This window comes from Rhamphochromis longiceps, linkage group LG5, assembly GCF_057381845.1.
Source record: "Rhamphochromis longiceps isolate RC_006_pf linkage group LG5, R_longiceps_female_GT1.1, whole genome shotgun sequence".
Taxonomy (NCBI): domain Eukaryota; kingdom Metazoa; phylum Chordata; class Actinopteri; order Cichliformes; family Cichlidae; genus Rhamphochromis; species Rhamphochromis longiceps.
In genome coordinates, this window is record NC_140561.1 from 40,185,010 (window position 1) to 40,210,908 (window position 25,899).

General features: G+C 44.0%; 1 protein-coding gene across 2 annotated transcripts in view; it reads right to left on the minus strand.

Annotated features, from left to right (window-relative positions):
- The window catches only part of mmp24 (matrix metallopeptidase 24), a 92,130-nt gene that overhangs the window by 49,980 nt on the left and 16,251 nt on the right, over positions 1-25,899 (minus strand). The window contains exons 1-3 of one of the 2 annotated variants that reach the window (XM_085407668.1): positions 6,446-6,617; positions 6,176-6,324; positions 4,045-4,161 (exon numbers count right to left, since the gene is read on the minus strand). In XM_085407668.1, the coding sequence (XP_085263794.1) occupies positions 4,045-4,161; positions 6,176-6,324; positions 6,446-6,469 (290 nt within the window). In that variant the 5' untranslated portion in view covers positions 6,470-6,617. Of the gene's footprint in view, positions 1-4,044; positions 4,162-6,175; positions 6,325-6,445; positions 6,618-25,899 lie in introns of those variants that run through there. The other variant, XM_085407667.1, reaches the window with a different exon arrangement.

The window sequence follows — 25,899 nt, forward strand, 5'->3', positions numbered from 1 at the left end:
CTACACTAAACACAAACCTAAGAACTAATCTCTTGTTATAATAATAACAATAACCAACAAAGCACCACAAGAGAATGAGAAAAGAATCCATAATGCGAAATCACACCAAACGTCTGACCACATGTTGAATTCTGAATTATTTAATAAGTTGCATGTCAGGGAAGAGTCACGTGAATCTGGGAATTCACTGTCTGGATCAAAGTTCATGGAAAAGGTTTCAGCAGCTGTCTGGATACTTCACTAATATACGGATCAGAATTTATGGAAATGCTTCACAAAGAACACAAATTTCTACACGGCTGAAGGGATTCGTCCTTTAGAGGAGCTTTAACATCTTTATCTGATCGCAATCCATCGCTGAGCTCAGTCGGAGCAGCTCTAAATGCAGTTATTCTCTTCTTTTGTTTCTGTCCTTTGATTGACTTTTAATGAATTTGCTTAGTTGCAGAGGCATCGGCATAAAAGGGGAAACATCATTCTTCTGAGTGCTCTCTCAACTTGCTTTGGCCTTCACTTGTATTTTCTTCTTCTTTCCAGCCTTCTCGATTCTTCTTAATATCTGCCTTCTGCACGGAGGCTTTACTGGAAATTTTCACTTGGAGATGCACAGTTGCATAATCCTGCAGCTACAGTATCGAACAGCGGGTGTGATTTACATGCAGCCCTGAAATTCCTCTTAATGCAGAGCAGAGGCAGAAAAAAATCCTCCTGTCTGAGCTCATCGCTGTCACTCAGGTAAGCGCACTGAACGGCAACCACCTTCAGATCGTATTGTTTTGATGCAGCATGTGAGCCGGGTATGTGTTGGATACACACAGAGCAAAATAAGGTTAGGAGCACACTGTGTGGGAGCTGCTGCTACTCTCTGGAGTTGTTGTGTAGATGTACACGTATGCTGAGTTTCCAAAAGCAGCTCCTCTGGATGATTCACCGCCTTAAATCTAAACCTTTAGCGTTTATTATTAATCTCTGTCTCTCGTCCACAGCATGTCTTTATCCTGTCTTCCTTCTCTCACCCCAACCAATCACAGCAGATGGCCCCGCCCCTCCCTGAGCCTGGTTCTGTCGGAGGTTTCTTCCTGTTAAAAGGGAGTTTTTCCTTCCCACTGTCGCCAAAGTGCTGCTCATAGGGGGTCATATGATTGTTGGGTTTTTCTCTGTATGTGTTATTGTAGGGTCGACCTTACAATATGAAGCACCTTGAGGTGACTGTTGTTGTGATTTGACCCTGGATAAATAACATTTGCTTTTTAGCTACAATGAAGAGTAAAATCTCACTAAGTGCTTGGAACATCTTACAGTTTAATCTGAGCTAAAATTCCTGCTACAGTGGCTCAGTCAGCCTGACATCTTCAGATCAATGCATAAATACAAATGAGTCTGGAACCGCTCAGTTCATTTCTCACATTCAAAGGGCTGCAAACCAGAATCTCTCTGGAACAGACAGACCTGTAACCAGCGTTAGCTTCTTCATCGTTCTTCTCAACACAGATTTTAAGAGCAGTTTTGTCTCCTTCAGAGAAACTATCCTGTAATTCTGTGTGTGGGATGGAAACGTTCTGCAGTCCGAATGAAAACGAGTTCGTGATACTCGGGTTTTAGCAAAGGGCTGCTCACATTCAACCTGCAGAGCTGCAAAGATCATTCATAGTTTCTCCGCTTCCAGTTAATGAAGCATTGGAAGCTTAAGCTCAGCTCCTGCACTTTCAGTGAACCAGAGGTACGCCCATAATTCATGCAAAGGATCCTGGATGTGACAGTAAGGTGGCCCGAAGCGCAGCTTGGCAGGTGAACATGAATACTGCATGGACCGTAAATGATGGAGCACAACCAGCCTAAACACTGGCTCCATATCACAGAGTGTGAGTGGAAGAGGAGGAGGCTGGTCTGGCTCTGGAGATGGGCCGGTGCCTCGGAAGAAGAACAATCGAGTTAGAAATGATTGGAGCAAACGGCTCGAGCGACGGCAGCCGAGCTGAAGACAACACTGCGAGAATGCGACAGCAGATAACAGGTGAAACAGGCCCGAGGAGACTCAGATGCAGTAAGGGGTAACCGGATAGCGCCGATCGCACGCTGTGGGTTTTATGTAACGTTGTAGAGTGGATCCCAGTAAAGCAGCAGAACTGGGATGGGCCCAGAGTCTCGCGGGAGCTGCGTAATTTACATTAGACCTATAAAACTCTGAGTGGGATGGTGTGGAGAGACGGGGGTGGAGGAAAAGCAAGAGGAGGCTGAAAGGGGATTCAAACATCTAAATAAGAAACTGTTTGATCTCAGATGTTGAAGCAGGAGAAGAACAGAATTAAACAAAGACGTGGAAAATTTCAGCGAGAGGAAGAAAAGCAGAGACGATGAATTTAACCAGAAGGAAACGAGAACACACGATACGACAAAACCAACCAGAGATATAAATAATGTTCACACAGAGGTGCTGGAAAATGACAGAGAAACAAGGATTTCTACAAAGAGATACCGAAAGGGAACTCGTGGTGGATGAAGGTGGAGCTATCAGGAGGCTGCTGCTCGCATCACACTTCAAATCAAAATGGAGGATGCTGTGATGTCACTGAGACTTACAGGAAGGACTGCATTAAAGCTCTGCAGAAACCCTTTCTACTGAAACAAGAGAGGGAAAAAAGGTTCATCCTGGACTCACAAGTGCCGCTCATCGAGCAGAACCACAGAGTTCTGGAGTATTTGGAAAGTCGTAGCAGATAACAGTGAATGCTGAACACTAAATGAGCTCAACGAGAGAGAACGAGACACTAACTGTTGCTGACCTCCACGACAAGCTAAACCTGGTGCTATGCTTCTCCTCTCGTGGCCCCTGATAAATACACAAATACAAACTAACCACAGCCCCATTCAATAAGGAACATTTTGCTTTTAACAGTTACGACGAGGCAGTTTATTAAAAACAGCCACAAACAGTTAAAGTTCCCTAAAAAAGGATTTTTGGTCCCCAGAGCAGAAACTAGAAACAGAGAATGGAAACGAGGAAGAACAAGATGGCGCCGGTGAGGTCGGCTGCCGTCACGACTGCTCCGACCACTTTTTCTTTGTCTTTGTTTTTTAAGTTAGTTTTCAGCGTTACAAGACATAATGTGGATCGCACAACACTGGACATTATATTCTTCATTTCCAGTTAATACTTGTACAGCTGCTGTTATTGTGTATTTATTTATTTATATTTCTTCATACATTCTTATATAGTTCTATATTGTGTATTTTGTTGTACAGTTATTTTATTTTCAACTTTAATTTATATATTTTATCTTATTCCTTCCTAGTTAAATTTACCCTTTTAATTTTTCATATTTATTTCCTATCTTATTCATAGCCTTTCCTTTTTTGTTTTCTTTAGGTCACGAGCAGTTGTCCAAGCATTTCACTGCATATCGTACTGTGTATGACTGTGTACGTGACAAATAAAATTTGAATTTGAATTTGAATTTGAGGCGTTCAGGGCAGCAGTGTTTACTTACTGTTGGTCATTTTTACCAAGAAACTGTGGAAATACACAAGTACTGTTTCAGTTTGATTCGTGGCACTGAAGCTGGATTTGAATTTGAGAGACACGCAGTCGGGGAACAAGAAGCAGAGAGAACTAAAGTAGGAGACAAAGAGAGAGACGGGAGAGAGAAAAAGTGGGCAGGAGCTGGGATGCGTTCAGAGTCCCGTGGGATGGCTCTAATCTGCATTAGACCCACATTACACGGCCGAGCTGCTGGTTGGATCACACAGCCGAGGGTTTTACCGTACGTCCATAAAGAAATAAAGACGGAGAGATGTGGGTGGGTGGATGTAATGTATGGATACGTGATGTGTTCAGGGTACCCTGGGACGCAGCTGATTTACATTAAGCCCAGGCTGGGAGAGAAAGAGGGAGGATGAAGATGGAAACAGAGAATTAAGAAAAAGAAACACTCACTCAGCATCCCATTAACATGTGTCGGCCTCTTTAATAGCCATGTTAGCTCAGAGCGCTCAGTTACTGCCATCTTAGAGCTCATTATGGAAAATGAAGTCAGGTATGCACACCTGTACGAGATCCTTTTATCTCTCCACTTCTGTCCCGTCAGCGCGTAGCGTTTGTTCCTCTGCCGCCGGCTGGTGTGAGGATGATCTGGGACGCCACAGCGAGGTCTCCTCATCCACCTGAACACAACAGCAACATGTTAGTGTTTTGGCACAGACTGGGTGGTTTCAGCTGAACAACAATTTCAGTGAACCGTGTTTATTCCAAGCAGCTTTGTTTTTAGGGGAGACACAGCTGGAGATGGTTATGAATTAGTTTTGCATTTGCAGTTACAGGACCAACTAAACGATCTCATGTCTGCTAATCATCAGAGCCATTTTTAGTTTCTCTTAGCTGTTCATTATTCACCAAAGCAGCGCACCACAGCCGGCAGTTTCACATATTTGCTTTGACACAAGAATCGATTTCACTGGACGCCTGAACCTGGGTGCTTTCACATGTTGATGTAAACTACGTGTAAACTGTGAGGCCATTTAAAAGTACTTTTGGTAATGAAACTACAGAATTGATCTAAAACTGTTATCAACAGGGGGCAACCAAGTGTGCTGAGATATTTTCGAATGTTTGCTGACGCTCTGGTTACCAACTTCTCCTTAGCAAGCTTTGCTTTTTCCCATCAGAAATAAGAATGACATACAGGATGTGCTCGGAAGCTCCCGGGACACAGTTTTTATGCTGATGTTAAGTGTAGAGGACGTTTGGAAGAAGTTATCGAGCTGGGAGAGTGTTGGTGACTTTTAGGCACCCGCCTCTCGTGCTGCTCAGCGCTTTAACTCTGTAACATTTAGAGCTGATCACTGAATATCGGGGAGTGATAAGACTGATAATCTCTGAGTTTAATGGAGATGCACGATCTTCCAAAGAACTCTTGGAACATAACGACAGCCATTAGATTTCTGCTAAAACATTTTAAAAAGCAGACTGTTGAAGATGATGTGAGGATGAGCAGCACCCACAGGAAGCAGATTCACTTGTGGAGAGCAGTTTGTGTGCTGAAGCAGAGGAAGCACATTTAAATTGAAAGCAGTGAGGCTGATTGCTTCTGGGTGGATTAAGTGTCTGTGAAATGTCAAAAGGGGGTCAACGCTCAGCTTCGCAGAGCTCCTCGGATTCTTTAAATCATTGTTTTGAATTTCTGGCTCACGCTTTACATTCTGCTTCAGTCGTATCGTTTTCACAGCGTTGTTTCAGACGCTTCAAAAACATCTGAAGAACAGCTTCAGACGACGCGCTCAGCAGCAAACAGCAGGCGGACGCCGTCAGAGACAAGCTAGTAAATGCAGAGCAGCTAGAGACGCTCAGGTTAGCAAAAACAGAAGAGTGTAACACTTTAAACTGGTTACACTGGTGGGTGGTCACGTTAGCGATCAGAAAATGAAGCTTCTCTGTTTCTTCTTAAGTGGAAATATTCAACGGTAAATGTAAGTGTGGTCCATCGTTTGGAGATCACTGCTACAGACACACCAAAGTCAAGAAGCATAGCTCACAGGCAGTGGGTGCTGCCCCTCAGTAGGCTTCTGGAAGCTGGCCAATCAGAACACAGCAGGCTTTCATGGAGCAGAGCCTTAAAGGCGCAGGAGCTACTGTTTTGTTTCAGGTAGAGGATGAAGTGAGGAGCACCAAAACCCAGATTAACCAAAGTATTTTTTTGGACTGTGAATAAAAATAAAGATTCACTTATTGAGAAATGAGCAAAGTTGCAAAGAAATAATATCATGTAGTATAATACAGTGTGTGTCGTTTGTGTGTTAGCCATACAAAAGGAACATTTACACAGTTATTTAAAGTATTAATACAATATTTACTGATTATTGAATACACATGATCATGATAGTGCCAAGAGATGAAAACTGACTAACGGGATTGTCAGATTTCTCTCTCGCTGCCTGTGAACACGCCTTCCCCCCTTTCCTCGTCCTTCGTGTTTGACCAACAGTAGCAGATTTTCCAACAGCACCGAAGGCTATTAAATCTACCTCCGACTGATCTGGTATGGAAATCTCATTTTTTATGATACGCATGTTTGGTTTGGCCAAGATGTTACACCACATGCCCTTCATGATGCAACGGTCCCCGCCTGCACGAGGAGTGCCCTGCCTTTCCCACTTTTACGGAAACGTCCCGATTACTCACTCGATAGTCGTCTCATCCAACACTCCCGTCACAGGGATGCCGTAGAAGCGCTGCATGGCGGCCACGGCAGACTGCATGGCCTTCTCCTGCCGCAGGTCTGATGTCCGAACGTCGTGAGGCAGCAGGTAGCCGTAGTTCTTCAGCCACGTCTGAGAGAAACACGGACAGAAGAGGTCGGTTACACAGGACTAACCTGCTAGACAGTAGAGCCACAACAGACTTACTGTAGATCCTTCTTAATTCCCAATTATAGAAACATATTAAACATACATCATAGACTTCTCTAGAGTCCATATGCACAATAGAAAGCTGTGGTAGTGTCCATGGTGCTGAACCGCAGGCCAAATGTAACCAGGTCGTGTAACTTAAAGACTAAGGTGTGCTAGTTATTTTGTCATGTTGGTTGCCTTAGACACACACGTTTATAAAATAATTGCAGACAGCTGAATGTGACATTTCTTTGAGTTTCATGATGTCAGCGCAGCACCGCCCGCAGCACCGCCCCTCCCCACCTTCCCACCAATAAGCTGACAGCTGCCATTTGGATTCAAATCCACGCTCCTTGCAGGGTCTCACAGGTCTCCCTCTGACCTGCTGAGGAAACCTTTGATCATAACAATATAACCCTTCAAATATTACAAAACAGGCTGTGCTTACAGCCCCAGAGAACAATCGCACATTAAAGTTTCCCTCAGTGTTCAAGTAATTCAACAATAACTCCTGCACATCAGCAGGTTTGCAGCAACATGCAGCTGCCAATAGCTGGTTCAGTTTTTACATCAAGTTTCAGGTTCCTGTGGCCTCAAAACACCACAATTTATTGGAACAATAGTTCAAAACGCAGAAAAAAGGTGTAACGAGTAGGCGGACAAAAAAGATTCAGGGTGAGTGAAAAGAAGACATTGAACATGTCGGAGAGAAACTGGGGAGCCAGTTCCTCCGAATCCCAGAAAATCGAATTCACACCGATCCAAAATCGATGCTGAATCCACAGTTTTCCTCGGATGAGTCTTATTACGTCGTATTTTTCATTTAGCAGCCGCCTGTCTCTTTAATGTGACATAACACAATCTCACAAGCCTCCGGAGGGAGAGCGAGGAAAGGCAGAGAGGAAGGCGGGTAAATGAAGAGGAGAGAAGAAGAAAAGATGGAAAAATAAAAAGGAGGCTGTTGAAAGAGCGAACAGCAGCACGGAGAGATAAGAGGCAGAAGGTTTCAGAGGGAGAGGACACGAGAGGCGGGTGAGGTAATGAGGGGGGAGGCTGAGCTGTTCTCTACAGTAGGTCATTAATAATTCAGAGCGAGGCAGCCTCTCCCAGCAAGTCCGGGCCCAGAAAAGCGAACGCCGGCCCGACCACAGCTTTCCAACACCGAGGGCATTTATGGAAGCCCGTTTCCCCCAGCGAAGACGCGTCGAGCAGGAAAACACGACTAAGATGATGTTACATTAAAGTCAGTCAAGATAAAACCTGAGTGTGAAAAACACGACGTTTGACCAACGTTAACTTAAGATTATTGAACCACTCATGAGACAGATTAGGGAACATTTTTCCATAAAAGGGAGAATCGTGAGATTTCAGTTCAATTATTTTATTTATATAGCATCAAATCATAACACATACCACATGATGCTTAAATTACAATATTTGCAATTAAACAAAGCACGTGAGGTCATTGTTTAAGCCAATAAGTCAACACAATGAATTATTAGGTGACGCTGAAGAGATTAAAACCACAAGATTTCGAGGAAAGAGTCAGAAATATGATAGAATAAGTGAAACTGATGTGGCAAAGATAAAGATTTAAATCACTATAAACATAATAAACAGAAGTAGAGATAAAAAAAAAATCTAAATTTGTAAACATAATTTTAAATAATGGTTTTATTTATCAAATAACATTTTAAAGAGTTAAAATAGTGCAGCTAGTTTAACATATCCTGAAAGCACAGATGCTCTTCCATATTTCTAGTCTGAACAGAGGAAACACGAGTCAGCATGAGCGTGTCTTTCTTGTATTATAATCAATCATTTTACTGGACAGCTAATTGCTGTTGATGCTCACATGTGTTTAGATTTGAGATGCAGGGTTTCTGATGTGAGAGCTGGTCTGTAACTCCGCTGTTTAGCTAACTTATTTAGACTCTGTGCCGATCTGCTTTTAATCCAAAGTGTAAATGTAGACACAAAGTGGCACATGGTCCATGAGCTGAGAGGAAACTGACTGCTTACAATCCAATTAAAAGCTCCCCTGCAATAAATCTGTGGCGATGACAACTTCCACTGCAACAAAACATCTAAATCTGATTCATGTGATTTCATCCTGTCCCATCTGCTCAGGCAATAAAAAACAGAAACATATCTGAGCTCCGGGCAACAAACACAAACTCTCTTACAGCATCTGGCAGGCCTACGTTTCACTGTGAGAAGGAAACGAGTCAGTAAGGAGCAGCGTGCACGCCAAACTCTGCAATTACAGACACAACGAGAACAACGAGCCCGTTCGGTTTGTGAGGACCGGGAAATATTTCCAGGCCTCTGAAACAAACGTGAGCCCTAAAGCTGTGATTCACTCGTCGTACATCTCTTTGAAGGCTGGTCACCTGTAGGAACTCCAAGCTCTGGTTGCCTAGGTGACCTAATTGATTTATTACCAGGTCAAATGTCAATCAACATATACATTTATTTGTAGCCGCTTCAGTCGCTCGTATGGAAGTTGAGAAATGCTTAGCTTGAATCCCGCTCGGTTCACCCTCGTTGTTATTTCACAGTCGTGGGTAGCTGCAGGGCAGGAGGTGCAGCAGGTCGTCTACTAACGGTAAGGTTGGTGGTTCGATCCCTGGTTGCTGTGCGTGCCAAAGATACTGAGGTCTAAGTTTCTCTCTGATGGTTCCATCAGAGTGTTTGATGTTAGACTGAAAGCACTCAGGCGCAGAAAAAAGCGAACGAGTCATGTTGTAAAAAAGCCCTTTGAGAGCTCAAGTAGAGCCGGTGCGTTTATTTTCTGTTCCAGTGTTTGCATCGCTCAAAGACAAATGTGAAGCAAAGTTTTCCTTTGGTTAAGATATTAAAGAAAATCTCTAAACCATCAGCAGCTACTAGAAGCGGAGGATAAAGTAATTCTTTTTGCTGAGCATGAAAGCAAAGCTTACCCTCATTTACGGTCACAAACTGAGGGTTAGACTGCGGCACCCACGAGCTGGACCTGGATAAGCCACAGGATGACCTGATGGATGAGATCAGCCTATCCACGACACATGGTTAGTCACTAATATGTCATCCATTGCAGGAGCAGCTGGAAACAGGGTCAGTACATCCAGAATTAACCAGCCGCTAGAGGAAGAACAAAATAAAGGAGGAAAATGAGTGAAATTATATTCCTTAGAGGTGTTTCCTGAAATATGTTACTGTTATTTGAGCCCAGCTGTCAGCTGTACTCCTCTTTTCTCCCCTTGGTGCTTTTCTAAAAACATGCCAGTAACACAAGGCCATCCTTTGCTTCGAATGGAAATAACAGTCTGCTCGGGTCCAAGTGGCAAAAAGCAAAAGTCCATGTGCCCTGCAATGTGTTGTCACTGAGCAGAGCTGCCTGCCTACACGTTTTAACTGCAGTGCATGCGACCGTGCATGAGCCATCCGGGCAGAGATGAAAAAAGTAAATGGCCTGTATTTATATAGCGCTTTACTCGTCCCTAAGGACCCCAAAGCGCTTTACACAACCAGTCACCCACCCATTCACACACACATATTCACACACTGGTGATGGCAGCTACATTGTAGCCACAGCCACCCTGGGGCGCACTGACAGAGGCGAGGCTGCCGGACACTGGCGCCACTGGGCCCTCTGACCACCACCAGTAGGCAACGGGTGAAGTGTCTCGCCCAAGGACACAACGACCGAGACTGTCGGAGCTGGGGCTCGAACCGGCAACCTTCCAATTACAAGGCGAACTCCCAACTCTTGAGCCACGATCGCCCCAACGACAACAGCAACTGATGGTGTGCAGCTGTGCGCAGCTGTCCTCGTCCTCATCAATGAGCGTGAGTCAGGCCTCAGACACACCTGATTCAGATCTCAACGCCTCTTTGAAGTTGTCCTCCGAGCGCCTCGCTACGATCGTTTTAAATCCACACGCACTGAAATACTGAACTTTCTGCTTCTGTGAGGCCTCTGAGGACCCCGTACTGCACCGGTCACCGTGTCTGTGAGTCCTCATACATGTGCATCCATGTGGTTGTGTACGTCTGTGTGTGTTCAGAGCTTTGATGGAAGTGTAGTAATTGTTGTATAATAGCAGCTGGTGAATTATTTAATTCAAACTGCTTCCTCTGAGCTGGCAGCTGCTGGGTGAGCACACACACACACACACACACACACACACACACACACACACACGTTTTGTTACATTCACTTACATTTATTTTCTGAACACTTAAACTGACCATAACTTTAAACACGTCCCCATTTTAAAACAATGATTCATGACTTAAAGATTTTCTTTGTCTCTGAACTGAAACCGAGTCAAATTGACAGCCCATGCGTCCTTCTGCTTTACGAGGTCTCGTTCTGACATGATACCCTCTCTGGGCTTTTATCCAGCCCACAGATGGACCGAGTGCCACCCGGTGTTTTCACTGAAGAGCTCAGAGTTGCAGCTTTTGTTCAGAGCCATCATTTCCTGTTGAATCCAGAAACTACCAGATAACTGGTGCAGGGTGTTAGCTTTCACAGTCTGAAAGGACAAACCTCTCTACCTCAGACCAGAGTGATGCTAGAACAACAGTACAACAGGTAAAGTAATCATCTTTGTAGAAAGAAATAATCCCTTAAATAAAAGCTCCGTCAGCTGGAGGCAGGACAGCGTCCGGGCCGACTTCTGTCACACAGCTGTCAACCAACAACCACGCCGCGGACAGCAAAGCCTCCTGTAAGCCTTCAAATCTAATTAATGGGCCAATAATGTCCCACAGGACGAGCGGCACACATATTAGAGAGCCTGAATTTATCAATGGAGGCCATAATTGCTTGCTGAAGAAATGACAGGCTTAGTATTTCTACTAAGATGGTGCTTTCTGAATGGAAGTGAATAGAACTTCAGCGGGAGGCGTTCTGAAGCCACAATCGAGTGACCGTTACGTGTATAATTCACTTTAAGCTGCTTCCATACTTCTTTGAACTGCGGACTGATCAAAAACACTTTTAGCGTCTCTGAAACTCACAAGAAAAGTTCAAGAGTTCAAATCTCACTGTCTGTTCTTCACATGTGGCAGGAAAAGTGGAAGGTGAGGCTGACAGGTGGATTAGTGTAGGCGGAGCCTCCTATTTCCCATGTATCATTCTACAGTCCTCAACTTTGGTCACGAGATCTGGGAATGAGCGGAAGAGCGAGTAGATGCAAACAGCCGAAATGAGTTTTCTCCAGGAGCTCGGAGCAGAGTGGAGAGGAACCCTCCGAGGTAGCTCGGGTATCTGATCGGGACGCCTTCCTTCGGAGACTCTTTGGGCATGTCCAATTCAGAGAAGTTAGGACCCAGCACTCATTGGGGATCTGGCCTGGGAGCTAATCGGGATCCTTCAGGAGGCACTGGGAAGTATTCTTGCTTTGCCAACTGCCACTAAGACTTCACTTTGGTAACTGGAAGAACCTGGATGGATCTTCTGTCACTGGTTGCACTTATCCAAGAACACGTGTGTTATTATATCATGGATATTAAATGAGATTAAAACAAATGAAGCACATGTGAGTGAACGGGAAAAGGGAGAGGACGATGATCCGCTGTGAAGAGTCTAAGTTGGGAAAGCGAAACTACAACGAAACCACCTCTGTGCTTCATGTATGCGCCTCACACAGCGGGACTGCAGCGGCATAAATCACCTCCAGCACTGAGCCCTCCACACGTGAACATGTTTAATTCATATTCTTATCTGACTGGGACAAATGCTCTCTCGCAGCAGGCGAGCGGTGATTCATTAGACGTTGTGGGAGTTTCCGACGCCACGGCGGCACGCCTTTTAGTAAATGAACAAAATACTCGGACCGTTATCCAGAGAGAAGGACTGAGGCAGGCAGCGGCACATTTCCAGCCTCAACGCTGCTTATGCTTAAAAGAAAAAGGCAAAGATTTATGATTTATGGCCTTCAAGGGTTGATTCTGGTAACAGAGAGACGTTCCTACTGCTCAACAATCAGGGTCTGAAATATCAGATACTAGAACTCTCAGTAACTTTACGTCTACCGAAGGGAATAAATGAGACGTGTTTCAGACATGTCTGTCTGCTGTCGGCTGCCCTCACTGTCAGGTGTGGAGAGGCAGTTTAAACCATGGGAGATGCCCACTGGCCTGATATCTGTGGACAATCCATGCAGAAGGAAACACCTGACAACAAGTTACACCTGTCACAGTCTTTTCATCGAGGGAGGCCGAGCCAGAAGGCAGCAGAGACAGAATAGAATAGAATAGAATAGAATAGAATAGCCTTTATTGTCATTGTACAGAGTACAACGAAATTGGAGTGCCACTCCCTTGGTGCAAGTTTCAATAATAAATATAAATGTAAAATATAAAAAGTACAAAAAAAACAATCGTAAGTACTCAAACAATAGTATGTACAATATATACAGGATAGCAGCATTAATATAATGACAGTATGAATAGCAGCATAATATAATGACAGTGACGGTATGGAATAGGTTCAATTGTTTTTGTGCTTATTTACTACGGTGATAGCTCTGGGAAAGAAGCTATCCCTGAATCTGTTTGTCCTGGTTTTATGTGACCTGTACCGTCGGCCTGACGGTAATAGTTCAAACAGTTGGTTGCTGGGGTGAGAGTGGTCCTTGATGATATTGCCAGCTCTGCTGAGGTACCGAGAGTTTGCAGTGACCTCCAGGCTGGGCAGAGAGCAGCCAGTGATCTTCTGGGCTGTGTTGATGACCCTCTGCAGTACTTTCCTGTCTGCAGCTGAGCACCCTGCATACCATGTTGTTATGCCGTACGTTAGGATGCTCTCTATGGTGGCTCTGTAAAATGTCACCAGCAGCCTCTCCTCCAGGTTGTTCCTCCTGAGCACTCTCAGAAAGTGGAGACGCTGCTGGGCCTTTTTAACCACCGCTGTAGTATTTGCTGTAGTATGTAGACAGAAACGTGACGCTGTGCTAAATGCTGATATGTGCAAATCATTTTAATATCAGACACCAGAACTGGGAAATCTTTCTTTTGGAGAAATAGCGGTTCATTTTGAATTTGAAGTTAATCGGTTTGGACGTGTGCACAGAAGAGACGGTGGATTTACTGGGCAAATGGAGCTGACAGGCAGGATGACCACAGAGGATGCTGGGATAGGGTGAGATGGAGGCAGATGATTCGCTGAGGATAGTCTGAGTTTCCTCTGTGGGACATTATGACAATTAACTCGTTTAAAGTCCAACATTATCTTTATCTTTTTAACAGCTGTAGTGCCAGTTATTGGAGCATTTCAAGTTGCTGTATCAATACAACCATTATATCACAAGTTTTAATAACATGTATGCATTAAGTCCATAGTAACTAAATAAACTGGAAAAAAGTGCAATAAACTACAAAAACCTGAAAATCATTTGGTTTCTACACATAGTTACAGAAATTTCAGAGGTTTATCCCTCAAAACTGTAAACACAAAAATTGCACAAAATAGTTTCCAACCACAGGAAATCTGTCTTCATAGTTTAACACTAATTTTTATAAACTGTGGGAAAAATGAAAATAAATGCTATTGTGCACAATTTGCAAAAAAACAGCATCAAAATAAACTATTTCCAACAGTGCAGTCTACCCGGCACGGATAACCTCCGTTAATGCTGAGATCAGGGCGTTCTGGAGATGCTGCATTCAGACGACGTCTCTTTGAGCCATAACCACATTCTGCAGGGATACAGCGGACCTGCCACCCACTGAAAAGCTGTTCACTGTTCATGCTTTTGTCAGTTTTTGAGTAAATGCAGGTGACATTTAAGGGAAGGAAGAAAAATAGGAAAAAGGAGAGAACGAAGGAAGGAAAGTAAGATGAAGCTACTGGAGCATAAAATAACAAAGCCATAAATATGAGCGCAAATAAAAACCACGAGGGTAACACAATAACAACAAGAGAAGTGCTTTAATTTCAATATTTTAATGGTGCTAAATCATATTGTACTTGCATGAAGGCTGCAAGTGAGCGCTGCATGCTGATGATTCAGGCCTCACTGAGGCAGCAGCCCGTTTTAATGCTGCTGCTGCTGCTGCTGCTTGTGGGGGGCGGCTGATTCTGAACCTGAGCTTCAGAAACCCCCCGCAGGCCGCTGAAGATGACAGAGAACAAAATACAAATCAAAACAAAATGAAGCGTGAACTCTAATTTCTGCAGCCATTATTCAGGGTTCAATAGTCACTTTGAGCTGAGTCACCCTCTGCTCGGCTCGCTGATGAGAAGGTGTAGCCTACAGTAAAGTGTCCGGCTTACAGAAGGTGACTCATCTTTCACTCTGACATTAAATTATGAAAAACAAAGAAGGAGGCTGCCGGCTAAAGGATTACTGCTTTGAAATGTATGTATACAAAGCACACAGCTCTACAGCAGAGACACCGGGATTCACATCCAGGCTCCTGTCAACGAGACGCAACATGAGCACTTCCACTGAGCTTTGATTAAACACGGTGTTTAGATGAACATTAGACAGCATGATCAGATATTTTAGCAGAAGAAATCACGTTTTCATACCATTTTTAGCAGAAAATCGTGACTGTTCTCTGAGATATTCAGAGGAGGATGCGAGGGCAGATATCAGGATGCCAAAACTCGTCTTCAGTTGGCTCAAAAATGCCACATTTTTATTTTCATGTCTCCACAACATTGACTAAGAAAATTAAGCCAAAAACTGCAGTTCCTCTAATGTCCACTGGAGGCTCCAGCAGCGAGTCAGTCCCACGTTAAAACATCCAACTTTACAGCAGAAATAAACGAAACGTCTGGAAAGCGTTTCTGCTCTGAAACATTTTAATGCAAATATCTGATGATTAGGGATGGGTACCGGTTCTGTCATAAACGGTAGTAACCAGACCGAAAAGCAGCGCACATTTCGGTGCTTTATTTCGGTGCTTTTTTTTTTTTCCTGAGCTGTGATACACTTTAGATTCTAGCCAATCATTTTACCTTTCCGAGGATAGTAGGCGGGTCCAGGTACGTGCGTTCTTTTAGAGCAGAGCTACAGATTAAAAATGTCCAAGGCGAAGCGGTCAAAAGTCTGGCTGTACTTCACAGCAAAAGATGCAAACTCAGCAGCAACAAGTGCTTTAAGCTGATACTGTGATACTGTCAAAGGAGGTAACACCTCGAATCCGATGAAACACCTGGCGACGCATAGCGTTTTTTTAAAAGCCGAGAAATGCGCCGTATTTGATAGCTTGCTGCGAGACCTCACACCGGGCACATCTACTGCGGGTGTGGTGCCTGTTATTGGACCCAGAGCAACATCCCCCAAAAACCCGAAGAGGAGAGTCCTGGCCCCTAGCCCTGCCAGTGTAGCAGAAATGATGAGGATGATGATGCAGCAGCAGCCGTTCTTCTCTGCGTGAGTAGCTTAATGTTGTTCGTGTGTAATTTACGTTGAGTAGGCTAACCACGTTATTACATTAATGCATGTAAGGTGAACTAGCAAACATCATCATAGCTACATGCGGCTGTCTTCTTGTTTGATGGCAGATGCTCCCTTCACCCTGGCCAAAAAGGCTAAAATGACCAAAGAAAAAGTGGAAAACAGCTGAACATGAGAGGTTTTTGGACAAAGTTTGTGTTTTTTCCATTGATTAAGCACTGCTTCCAGTCAAGAGTGATACCATATATGCCCTATAGCTGCAGAAAAGGCTAACATTGTTATCTTTTTACAAAAAAACAGCTGAACATGAGAGGTTTTTGGACCCATTTTGTGTTCTCCATTCTTTAAGCACCAGTTTGAGCACCGTTTAAGCACCAGCACCGTTTCAAAAGTACCGGTTTTGTACTGGTATCGGATAAAACCTAAACGATACCCATCCCTACTGATGATACAACAGACCGTCTGGACGTTTTCGTAATCCTTTACCTGCTGCACTAAATTGTAGCTGCCAAATTCATACGTCTAATTAAACAAATAAAAAAAATGAAAAAGCCAACATGAGGTTTAAAAAAATACCAATAACAATGACAAACATCCAGCTTTTAAATACAGTTTATGGGAGGAACTCGACGAACTCATAAAACAACAGTTGGGCCGGACAAACCCCGCTCCTCAGTTACGACCATGGATATAACTCTTTTTTTAAATATAAATTAATCTGTCTATTTGTTTATCAGTGGAGGACTGTGCAACATCTTTGTGTGACATCTTTCTCAAAAAAGCAAGAAATTATCTCATTTCTAAGGGTGGAGGTTTTTCTTTACTTACAGTTTATGCTTCAAAAATGACCATGAACTCATCTTCATCAGCTGTTTGTATCAAGCTCTCCTTTTAGCTGTAATAATGATAATAATAATGAACGACAGTATCATGGTGAAAAGGAGCCAACCAAGCTGTTTATGCCCAACTCTAATCAAATACAGGTGAATCTGTTCAGGCCCGCTGATGTACAGTGGCTTGCAAAAGTATTCGACCCCCTCGAACTTTCCCACATTTTGTCACATTACAGCCACAAACATGAATCAATTTTATTGGAATTCCACGTGAAAGAAAGTGGTGCACACGTGAAAAGTGAATCGAAAATCATACATGATTCCAAATATTTTTTACAATTAAATAACTGCAAAGTGGGGTGTGCGCAATTATTCAGCCCCCTGAGTCAATACTTTGTAGAACCAGCTTTTGCTGCAATTACAGCTGCCAGTCTTCTAGGGTCTGTCTGGATCCATCTTTAACTCCAAACACGGATCGATCTGCCTGGAAAGAGGAAGAAAATACTTTCTTTGACCTTTAATGAAACTCCATTAGGGCCCCGTGTTTGGGTCAGGGTTCTCATGCAGACCACTTTAGTCACAGTGAGCTCCTTAACGCTAAAGACAGGTAATGAAAAGATCGGCTAATGTAAGCATGAGACGCAGCCAAAGTGAAGACACAGCTGCATTAATGCGCTGTTAATGCAAGATTAGAATAAGATATTAGAGGAGGCTTCACTCTTTAATGTGCTGTTTGTTTTACGGCCCGGAACGAGAACCGGGACAGATCGTAATTTCTCAACGGCACTTCAAACCGCAGCCTCATAATCATTAAAGTGTTTGCCTGAAACCTCGACAGATTCACTCTGCAGCCACACACAACAAAGAAAAACTACAAAATGAGACATCTTGGTGGAAGCAAGTCTTCAGATATTTTTGTCTTTATGAACATTTCTTCTGATTGATTCGTTGATTAACTGACTAACAGCTGATATGTGCCCACGCCGGCCCTGCAGGAACACTAAAGCCACTTAAAATGTGCTGTGGGCGCTGATATTTCTTCCTCCTGGTTTGTAACAGCCTGTCTGTTTGCATCTGTGTCCACCTGTCTGCCCGTCCACCTGATTGGCTGCGTCCCTGTCCGTCTCGGAGCCTGATTGGCCGTCTCTCCCCGAAGCCTCAACCTGTGCGTCAGCCTGCCAGTGTGTCTCCTCCGTCTGTCTGCTGCGATAAAAATAGACCTCGTCTCCCCCGGCTAAACTATTTACCGTCGCAGCTTGAGTGCAATGGGTGCAACCTGCCAGGCGCTTCCCCCGTCCGAACACCGTGCACGGCCTGATAAGCGGGTGTTTAGCATGCTGCATATTTTCTCTAATATTAGTTTGTGAAAAGGACCAGCGTGTTTTACTTGTTCTGATGATCACCAGGAGAAGCCGACGATTATTAATCTGCCATTTTCTTCATACATTTTACTTTGTGCATAGTCTGGCAGAGAGCTCAGATTCATCTCAGTTCTTCCGTCAAATCTTTCCCTGCACTAAACATCCTGAAAAAACAGTCTCTGCAACTCTGAAAGTCTCTGTGTGGTCAACAGCAGACATGCATTATGCCCATATCGTGGTGTAAACCAATCAGAGATAGTCAAGGGCGGAGCCTCTCAGATGCCCACGCCCACGGTAAGATGTTCAGATATTAAGATGTTCAGTTCGAAGCCTTTGAGGCACTTTTAATTTTGACTTTCTTTTTATTTGATACATCTCGTAATATTTTAAGTTTAAATTTCAGCTCAGTGAAGCACAAGAACATGTTCAGTACTGTATTTTCCGCACTATAAGGCTCACTTAAAATCCTTTAATTTCCTCAAAAGTGCGCCTTATGTATGAATTCTGGTTGTGCTTACTGACCTCGAACTGATGTCATGTGCTACACGGCGCTCAGAAATCTGTCAAAACATTTTAGCTCGACTTTGCTAAGCTACGAAGCCGCACCGCTTGATGGATTGTTGGAGCATTACGGAGCCTCGCGGAGTGATACGTACTGTGATTCAACGTAATATTATATTATGTGTGTATAAGGACCACAAAATGGCTCCTGTTCGGAGACATGCTTACCTATGCTATCTCATCTGACTGTTTTGTTTCGCTTAATGTGCCTTATGGTCTGAAAAATACGGTAACTTATGGACAGCTATTAAATGAAGGCTGAAAATTTTGGGTGCACCTAACGCTGGTGCAGCCGTGACAAAAGGTTAGTCGAGAGGCCTGTAATATTAGGAGAAAGCTGCTCTTTCTAGTTTGCATTTGTACTCGGTGGTCAGGAATATCACACTGACGTTCATATAGGTTTTCCATATTGCAGCTTTAATCTCTCTGAAGCTATTCACTTAATCTGGACTGTTTTAAAGACTGTTGTGTTCTCTGTGTATGAGAAGCTGTAAGTAAAATATATCACACATGTGGTCTCCACAGGCCTCAGAGTCCACTGTGAGAGATCACACACATATTCCACTCTACAGAGTTCACATTCACGGAGCCACAGGACCTGATATTAACCCTAAAACATCTGAAAAGCAGATGTTTTAGCATTTTAGTTCTAAAATGCCCCTAAAAAAATAAATCATTATTTTTTTGATGCTATGGGAAATTTTCCATAATTCCTATTAAGACTTGGAGCTTTCTCATAGAACTGTTTTAAAGTGGTTCCCCATGGTGCCATCACATACCGGCTGGCACCGTGCACTGGTTCAGTATCAGTGATGCACATAATGGAAGGAAGTGAGTCTGTCTGAACTATGGCAGAGAGACGATAGCGTCAGTTTGCACTAAAGCATGAGGTCCAGTGCTTCCCTTTTCACTGTAGCATGAAAATGAAAGCACCAAAATATTCAGGGATGATGTTTGATCAGTAATGTCAGGAAAGGGAAGTGAATCCTTTTGGACTCACCTTCTGCTGTTTTTACAAACACCACGCTCAGTAATATGATTCCACAGCACAATTTATGAGTCAAAACAGAGCGCGGTGCCGTGCGGTGAGTGATTAATGAATGAAATCCGCGCTCGCTGTCCCAGAGAGCTAATGTCTGCTGCTGCAATTTGATATTTGTGCAGAAAATGAAAAGTCGGCATTGTGTCTTGTCAGAAAGGATTCCCTCGGAGAACAAAGATCGGAGTGAAGAGGAAGAATTTGAGATGTTTGGTAATGAAATTTATTCCCATCATTTCTGCACTCTGCCTCTTCAGCCTGATTAGACGAGCGAGACGCAGCAGGAGACGATCCAGAGACAAATCCCTGATGCGATCAGATTCATCATGTGGTACAAAGTCAGGGCTTTCACCCTGGAAACTGTAAAAACCGACTGAGTCGAGAAACAAACAAGAGGACATCATTTCCACCCAGGATGAGGACGATGCGTCTCCCTCACTAACTGTTCAACCATCAGGAACCAGACTGACTCAAATAATTCACGTTAGTGACATAAAAAAAGTCTTCAGATAGAATCAAACTACAATGAGACACAAAATGATGATAGAGAGGCTCCAAACAACAGATTTAAAACTACAAAGACTCAACATGTCAGCACAGAAACCCAAAAACACAACAGGCACCTCACGCGGTAACAAAAAGGCTCAAAATGCCAACAAAGCCTCAACCAGCCACAAAAAACTGCTTTCAGCTACTCTGTTATCCACAGGAAGTCAGCCCACGTTTGATTTAGCAGATTATTTTTACATCAGTCCCAGTTCTTCATGGAAATGTGTCAACCACTACAGTTTGTAGCAACAACGGAGACGCTCAAACTGCCAACTAAAGGAATCAAAGTGACAAGAAACAAGCTTGAAATGAAACAGGAAACCCCCAAAACATGACCACACTCAAAATCCAACAGTCTCAGAAACAAAGAGACAGCAACGTGATTCAAAGATACGGCAACAAAGACTCAAAAATAACAACAACAGACAAGAGAACAACGAAAGAACAAAGACAAGAAAAACAACAACATCAAAGACTCAAACAGCAACAAACGCTTGAAATAAAAACAGACATCAAAGAAATTCTGAACACCGAAAACTACAACAAAGAAATCCAAAATTACAGGAACAAAGACTTAAAATGGCAACGCAGAGACACAGAAACACAACAAAGACACTTAAAACTACAACGAACAACACAATAACAACAAGAACGACAAAAAACAAAAACAGATTTAAAACAGCAACAATAAAGGATTCAAATAAACAACTGAAATTTAGAAAGATGAGGGCAACGAGGCCGAAGATGATCAAAAAGAAATTCCAAACAGCTTCTCCTAATATTTCGGAAGCTCGGGGGTCGGTCTGATTGTGGCTGTGCACGCAAACATACAAACCTGCTGTTCAAGCATTCATTTTATCAGTACAACAAAGACGCTTCATTTTCCTCCATCGCGAAGCCTCGCCGTCTCCATCTACGCAGCAGCACAAGAACAACAGCTCCCTGCCGCCGGGGATGCATTTGTCACAAATGTTCAGCAAAGCTTCCCTCACACACTTTCTCACACTCGCTCGCTGCCTGCTGTGAGTGTTTCTCATCCGTCAGCTGAATATGAGTGCTGTGGCTTGAAGGGGGCACCTGAAGAGATTGTAAAAGCCTGAACGGGGGCTTTATTTTTGGCTTCCTGGCACCAGCTCCAACCGTTGGTGCCGTGCAGCCTCGATGGAAGCTTTGATTTGATGCGACTTGATAGAAAAATAAATAAATATGGAACGAAGCTTTCTCTTGTGTGCAGAGACTTACAGATTACTCACATCCTGTTGTTCTCTATGTTTCAGTGTTTGAAGTTGACAGTATTCACTTATGTTCATCACCAGGTTTGCTCGTTTATCTGCTTCCTCAGAAAACCAGCACACGCCGTACTCCTGTACCTCTCCCACCCCCTGATGGACCATCAAAAGCCAGATTACAATCAAATTAGCAGAATTAAAGGTATATTTTATATTCTGTGCTTGTTTTCCTCTCCTGACACCTACACTGGCACCTTCATTACAGAAATCCTGGTTCCATTTTCCACTTGATAAAATGCCCGGATTTGTTGAAAACACACAAATCTATCACTCAACTTTGATTAGGGACACACTTCCCTGCAGGACGCGCGTCTCTTTCCAAGCCTCTCTCTAAAACATATTGCAGTAACATTCGGTCAGTTCCAAGCAGCCTCTGGGGCTCAAAAATGGAGCCAACGCTGTGCCGCCCAAAACTGCAGTTCCTCTAATGTCCACTTGAGGCTGGCTGCAGCAGTGAGTCAGACCCAATGTTAAAATGCCTGAAATTTACAGGAGAAATAAACATGTTTTGGTCTTTGTAGCTAATTTCCCCTTCATACAACATCTCAGGTGGCAAAGCGGGATTTCATTCACCCAATTTAAACTTTATTGAGGCTGAAAGATGCCGGCATGACCGCAGAGAGAGGCAGGTGTGCTGACAAAGATGGCCGTAGCTGTTAGCGGTCCGCTAGCTAACTGGAGACCCTGAACTGGACCGTTTGTGCTGTTGGAGCCTTTGTAATTAAATGATCTGACCTATAATGTGGCTGCTGTGCAGTAAATTTTAAAGCACGTCCACAAAGTCTGACCTCCAGTTTTGGCGAAATTCTAGGATTTTAATTATCTGTTGCTTAGAGGTGATTAAAAGGTGTGTGTGTACTTGTGTACTCCACCCTCCAAATACTGTCACTTCAAGCTTCAGAAAACCAGCATGAAAGATCTGCAGGTCTGCTCTGTCTGCAGGACACGCTGACGTCTTTTAGGGAGTCGGGACTGAGGACACTTTACGACACAGCGACGGCCTCTGCAGGCTTCTATGTGGTTGTTTGATGGAGAGGGACAAGACACAGATTAATAGACTAGTAATGAGTGCCAGCTCTGTCCTGGCCAGGCCCCTAGACTCCACAGAGGAGGTTGGTGAGTGGACGATGTCAGCCGAGCTAATGTCCTTTATGGACAACACCTCTCACCCCTGACTGTGGAGGCCTGATGTCTTAACTTTGAGCCGTGAAGCTTCATTCTGTGACGTTTGTTCATCAGATCAGCCTGAAGAAGCTGCTGCTTCATGTTTCAGTAACAGCGTCTGTGCTCACAGGGACGGGCAAACTAAATTCCCCTTCTTCCCACACACCACGAACAGAAATCAGACGACATGAATAAACGGACCTTGAGGCCAAAAATCAAATTAAACTGAAGATGATCATCTTCATGCATTAAACGCGTGAAGAGAAATCCGTGACTGAGCCAAAAGCGCTGTCAGTGGTTTAATCCAACACCCTGCAGGGCAGCTCAGAGAGAACAATGCAAACTGTTGTCGGATCTGTCGATCACTCAGTGACGGACTCGGTGAGCTGAAGAACTTCAGGAGAAAGCCAACTCGAAGGAGAGCGTGAGCACAAGCTTCAGAAATGCTGACTCTGAGCTGTACTGATAGAAAGCAGGACTAACACAGCAGAGGTCAAAGGTTAAACTCCCACGGGGCCAATCCGAGCTTCAGGTGTATGCAGTGGGTTTGCTGGCGAGTGTGCTCAGACTCACAAATGCCAAACTTTCACAAACTGAAAATAACAGCACTTCTTCAGGCACGATGCATTCTGGGAGGTTCCCCCTGTGGGACCTGAGAGGTTTTCTTTCCACTCAGCCGTCTCCCGGCTCAGCTCACAGCTGGATCGATTTGTTGATAAAGACTTCCATAACTAACATTCATGTGAAAGGTCAAAGTTTTAGATAATCAGATCAGTGCATGCACAAGAATCCCCGTGAGTCTGAAGCTCAGATTCTCACAGTTACTGTGGGGCGGGTCCTACAAAAGGCCACGCCCCATGGTAACTGCGAGGCGTGGATTTATTTGGATGTTCCTGAGCACTGATTGGCAGTTATCATGGCTTCCTGTCCAAATATGGTCATTTTCGGACAAAATGTTCAAAGTGTGACTTTGAAATGAGTCCAGACACAAATGTGCGACATCACGTTAAAAATGAGGAAACAAATTTAGTGCTGAAAACAGGTCAGTGTTACCAACATTTTTTTTTTTGCTTGATTTTGTTGTTTTCTCATATTTGTCCTATTTTTAGTCATGTAAATATTGCCACTTTTTTGCCCTCACAGAAAAACAGGTCTGGTTTTATGTGCCTCTGCGTTTACATGTAAACACACTGTGATCAGCACCATCCACAGTGAGCAGGCTACAGACGCTCCAGCACAAAAACAAGGGTCATAAATTGTCAGATGTTCCAGAGCCGGCAGCTTTTCACAGGTTTGTGAATGTTCAGGAAATGTTTGTTTACATCTCACAGTAAATAATTACTCCTCCATCACACCAATTGCAGCACACATGGACTCACACGCTGCACTTCAACGTGACGTCTAACTTAGAAAACACTCGTGTTTATGTAATATGAAACCCTTTTGAGGAACGCCCAGGTGGGACTGATGGGCTCACAGCTATGACCTCATGTCTGTGGTTTCATATAACGCTCACACGCCGTCCATGGCGACACACGTGCCGGACGATCAGAGCGTGCAGGATGTAGCGTAGCTGCTCGCCTTTGTCAGACAGAGAGGAGGGAGACTCAGAGCTGGGAGATGTTAAACAACAGCTTTCCTACATCGCCACCTTCTCCAGTCCAGGGCTGGTGTTGCTCCTCTTCCTGTGCTTCCTGTCTGCCTCTTACTGCTCCTCTGTGTGATCTTGGATCCGCTTCCTTTGAAGGGTAGCTCCTCATGTGGCTTCTCTTTTTTTTACATCCTTTGTTCTCCTTTGACTTCACCGGAGCCTTTCTCTGTTTCTCTGAGAGTTTAGTCTGAGCGCGCTCCCTCAGTCTTTGTCTTGTTTCCAATTTATTTGCAGAGTTCGGATCCTTTGCACCGCCTTTGGACATCCCACCTCGCACCCACAGCACCTTCTGTTTACTGCAAGACTTCAGAAAATAAAGTATTTGATTTTGTAACTGTTGTTCTGCCCCCTTTGGTGTCTGGATCATCACCTCATTGCAAAACCAACAAAAGAAAAACACCACAGGAAATACACAGCAGGCTCCAGATACACGGGATATATCTGACTGATCCTAACATCAGCAATCAGGCTAAGTGGTCACATGAAGCTGGTTATCAACTTAATAAATCCACCCGGTGCTTATTAATCTAACTAAGAGACAGAATATAACCAATTACTAAAATGCACAGGTCCACTTAGATAATCAGAAGTGTAATATTAGAAAAGCAGCAACAGACACGATAATAAGCACTGTTTGAATGTTCGCGTCAAGTGCTTTGGTCACATAATTACAAATGTATATTCATATGTTTGGACGTACATGGAGTGAGTCTTAGCTGTGCAGCATAAGTCTCTGTGCAGATGTGGCCCTGTAATGTGGGCGAACACCAAAAACACAGGGGTAACCCTGGAGGTACCTCTCCCCGCTGCACAGTGAAGACCTCTGCAGCAGCTGCGCAACAACAGCAAAACACACACGAGTACATCTGAGAAACGTTTCGTGGAAATGCGGCCAGCAGCCGTTCAGATGCATCCGCCTCGATGGATCGACTTCCCTAGAGCTGCGAGCGTGAGCGAAAATCCAGCATCAGTCAGGGTGTGAATCAAAGCTGTGGAAACGGAGGAGACTCGTGAGTCAACGGGAGCAGAAGCTTTACCTCCACAACATCCTCAATAATTTAAAAAGCCCTTCAGGTGCGCAGCTATACCGGTGATGCTCCTGTCAGGCCATCCCGGCCACATCCAACTGGAAGACGGGACGGGGGAGCCATCAGCAACCATCGGCAGACTTATCGTTTTGAGGCGTCATTTCTGGTAAAATGTTTGTTGTTGCTTGAAAAGGCCGAGCTCCTCTGTGGTGCTTTTAATCAGAAGATTTACAGATGAGAAAGATATGACGAGAGGAACGGGAACGAAACTTCATTTTTCTTTTGACTGAAGCTTCAAACTTTATAAGCGTATTTTTAAGCAGCTGAGCTTTTATTAAGCGTTGTTTACAGATTGCATGAATAAGAAACAAGTTCAGCTGTTATGGTAAAAACGCGGCTCTCAAACTTCAAAGCAACTTAAAATATACCAACATAAAAATGTGATTTTGGTGTCTGACAGGCCTCAGGTGTATCCATCCATTCACTGCCTAAAGCTGCTCTCACGAGGATTATTACCCATTTATTTATTGTTGTAGTTATCATGTATATTCTGACGGCATCATTTTATGCTTCTGATGCATGCTGGTGCTCACATGACAATAAAACATGTGATCCCGCTGATGTTTGAGGAACAGGCCA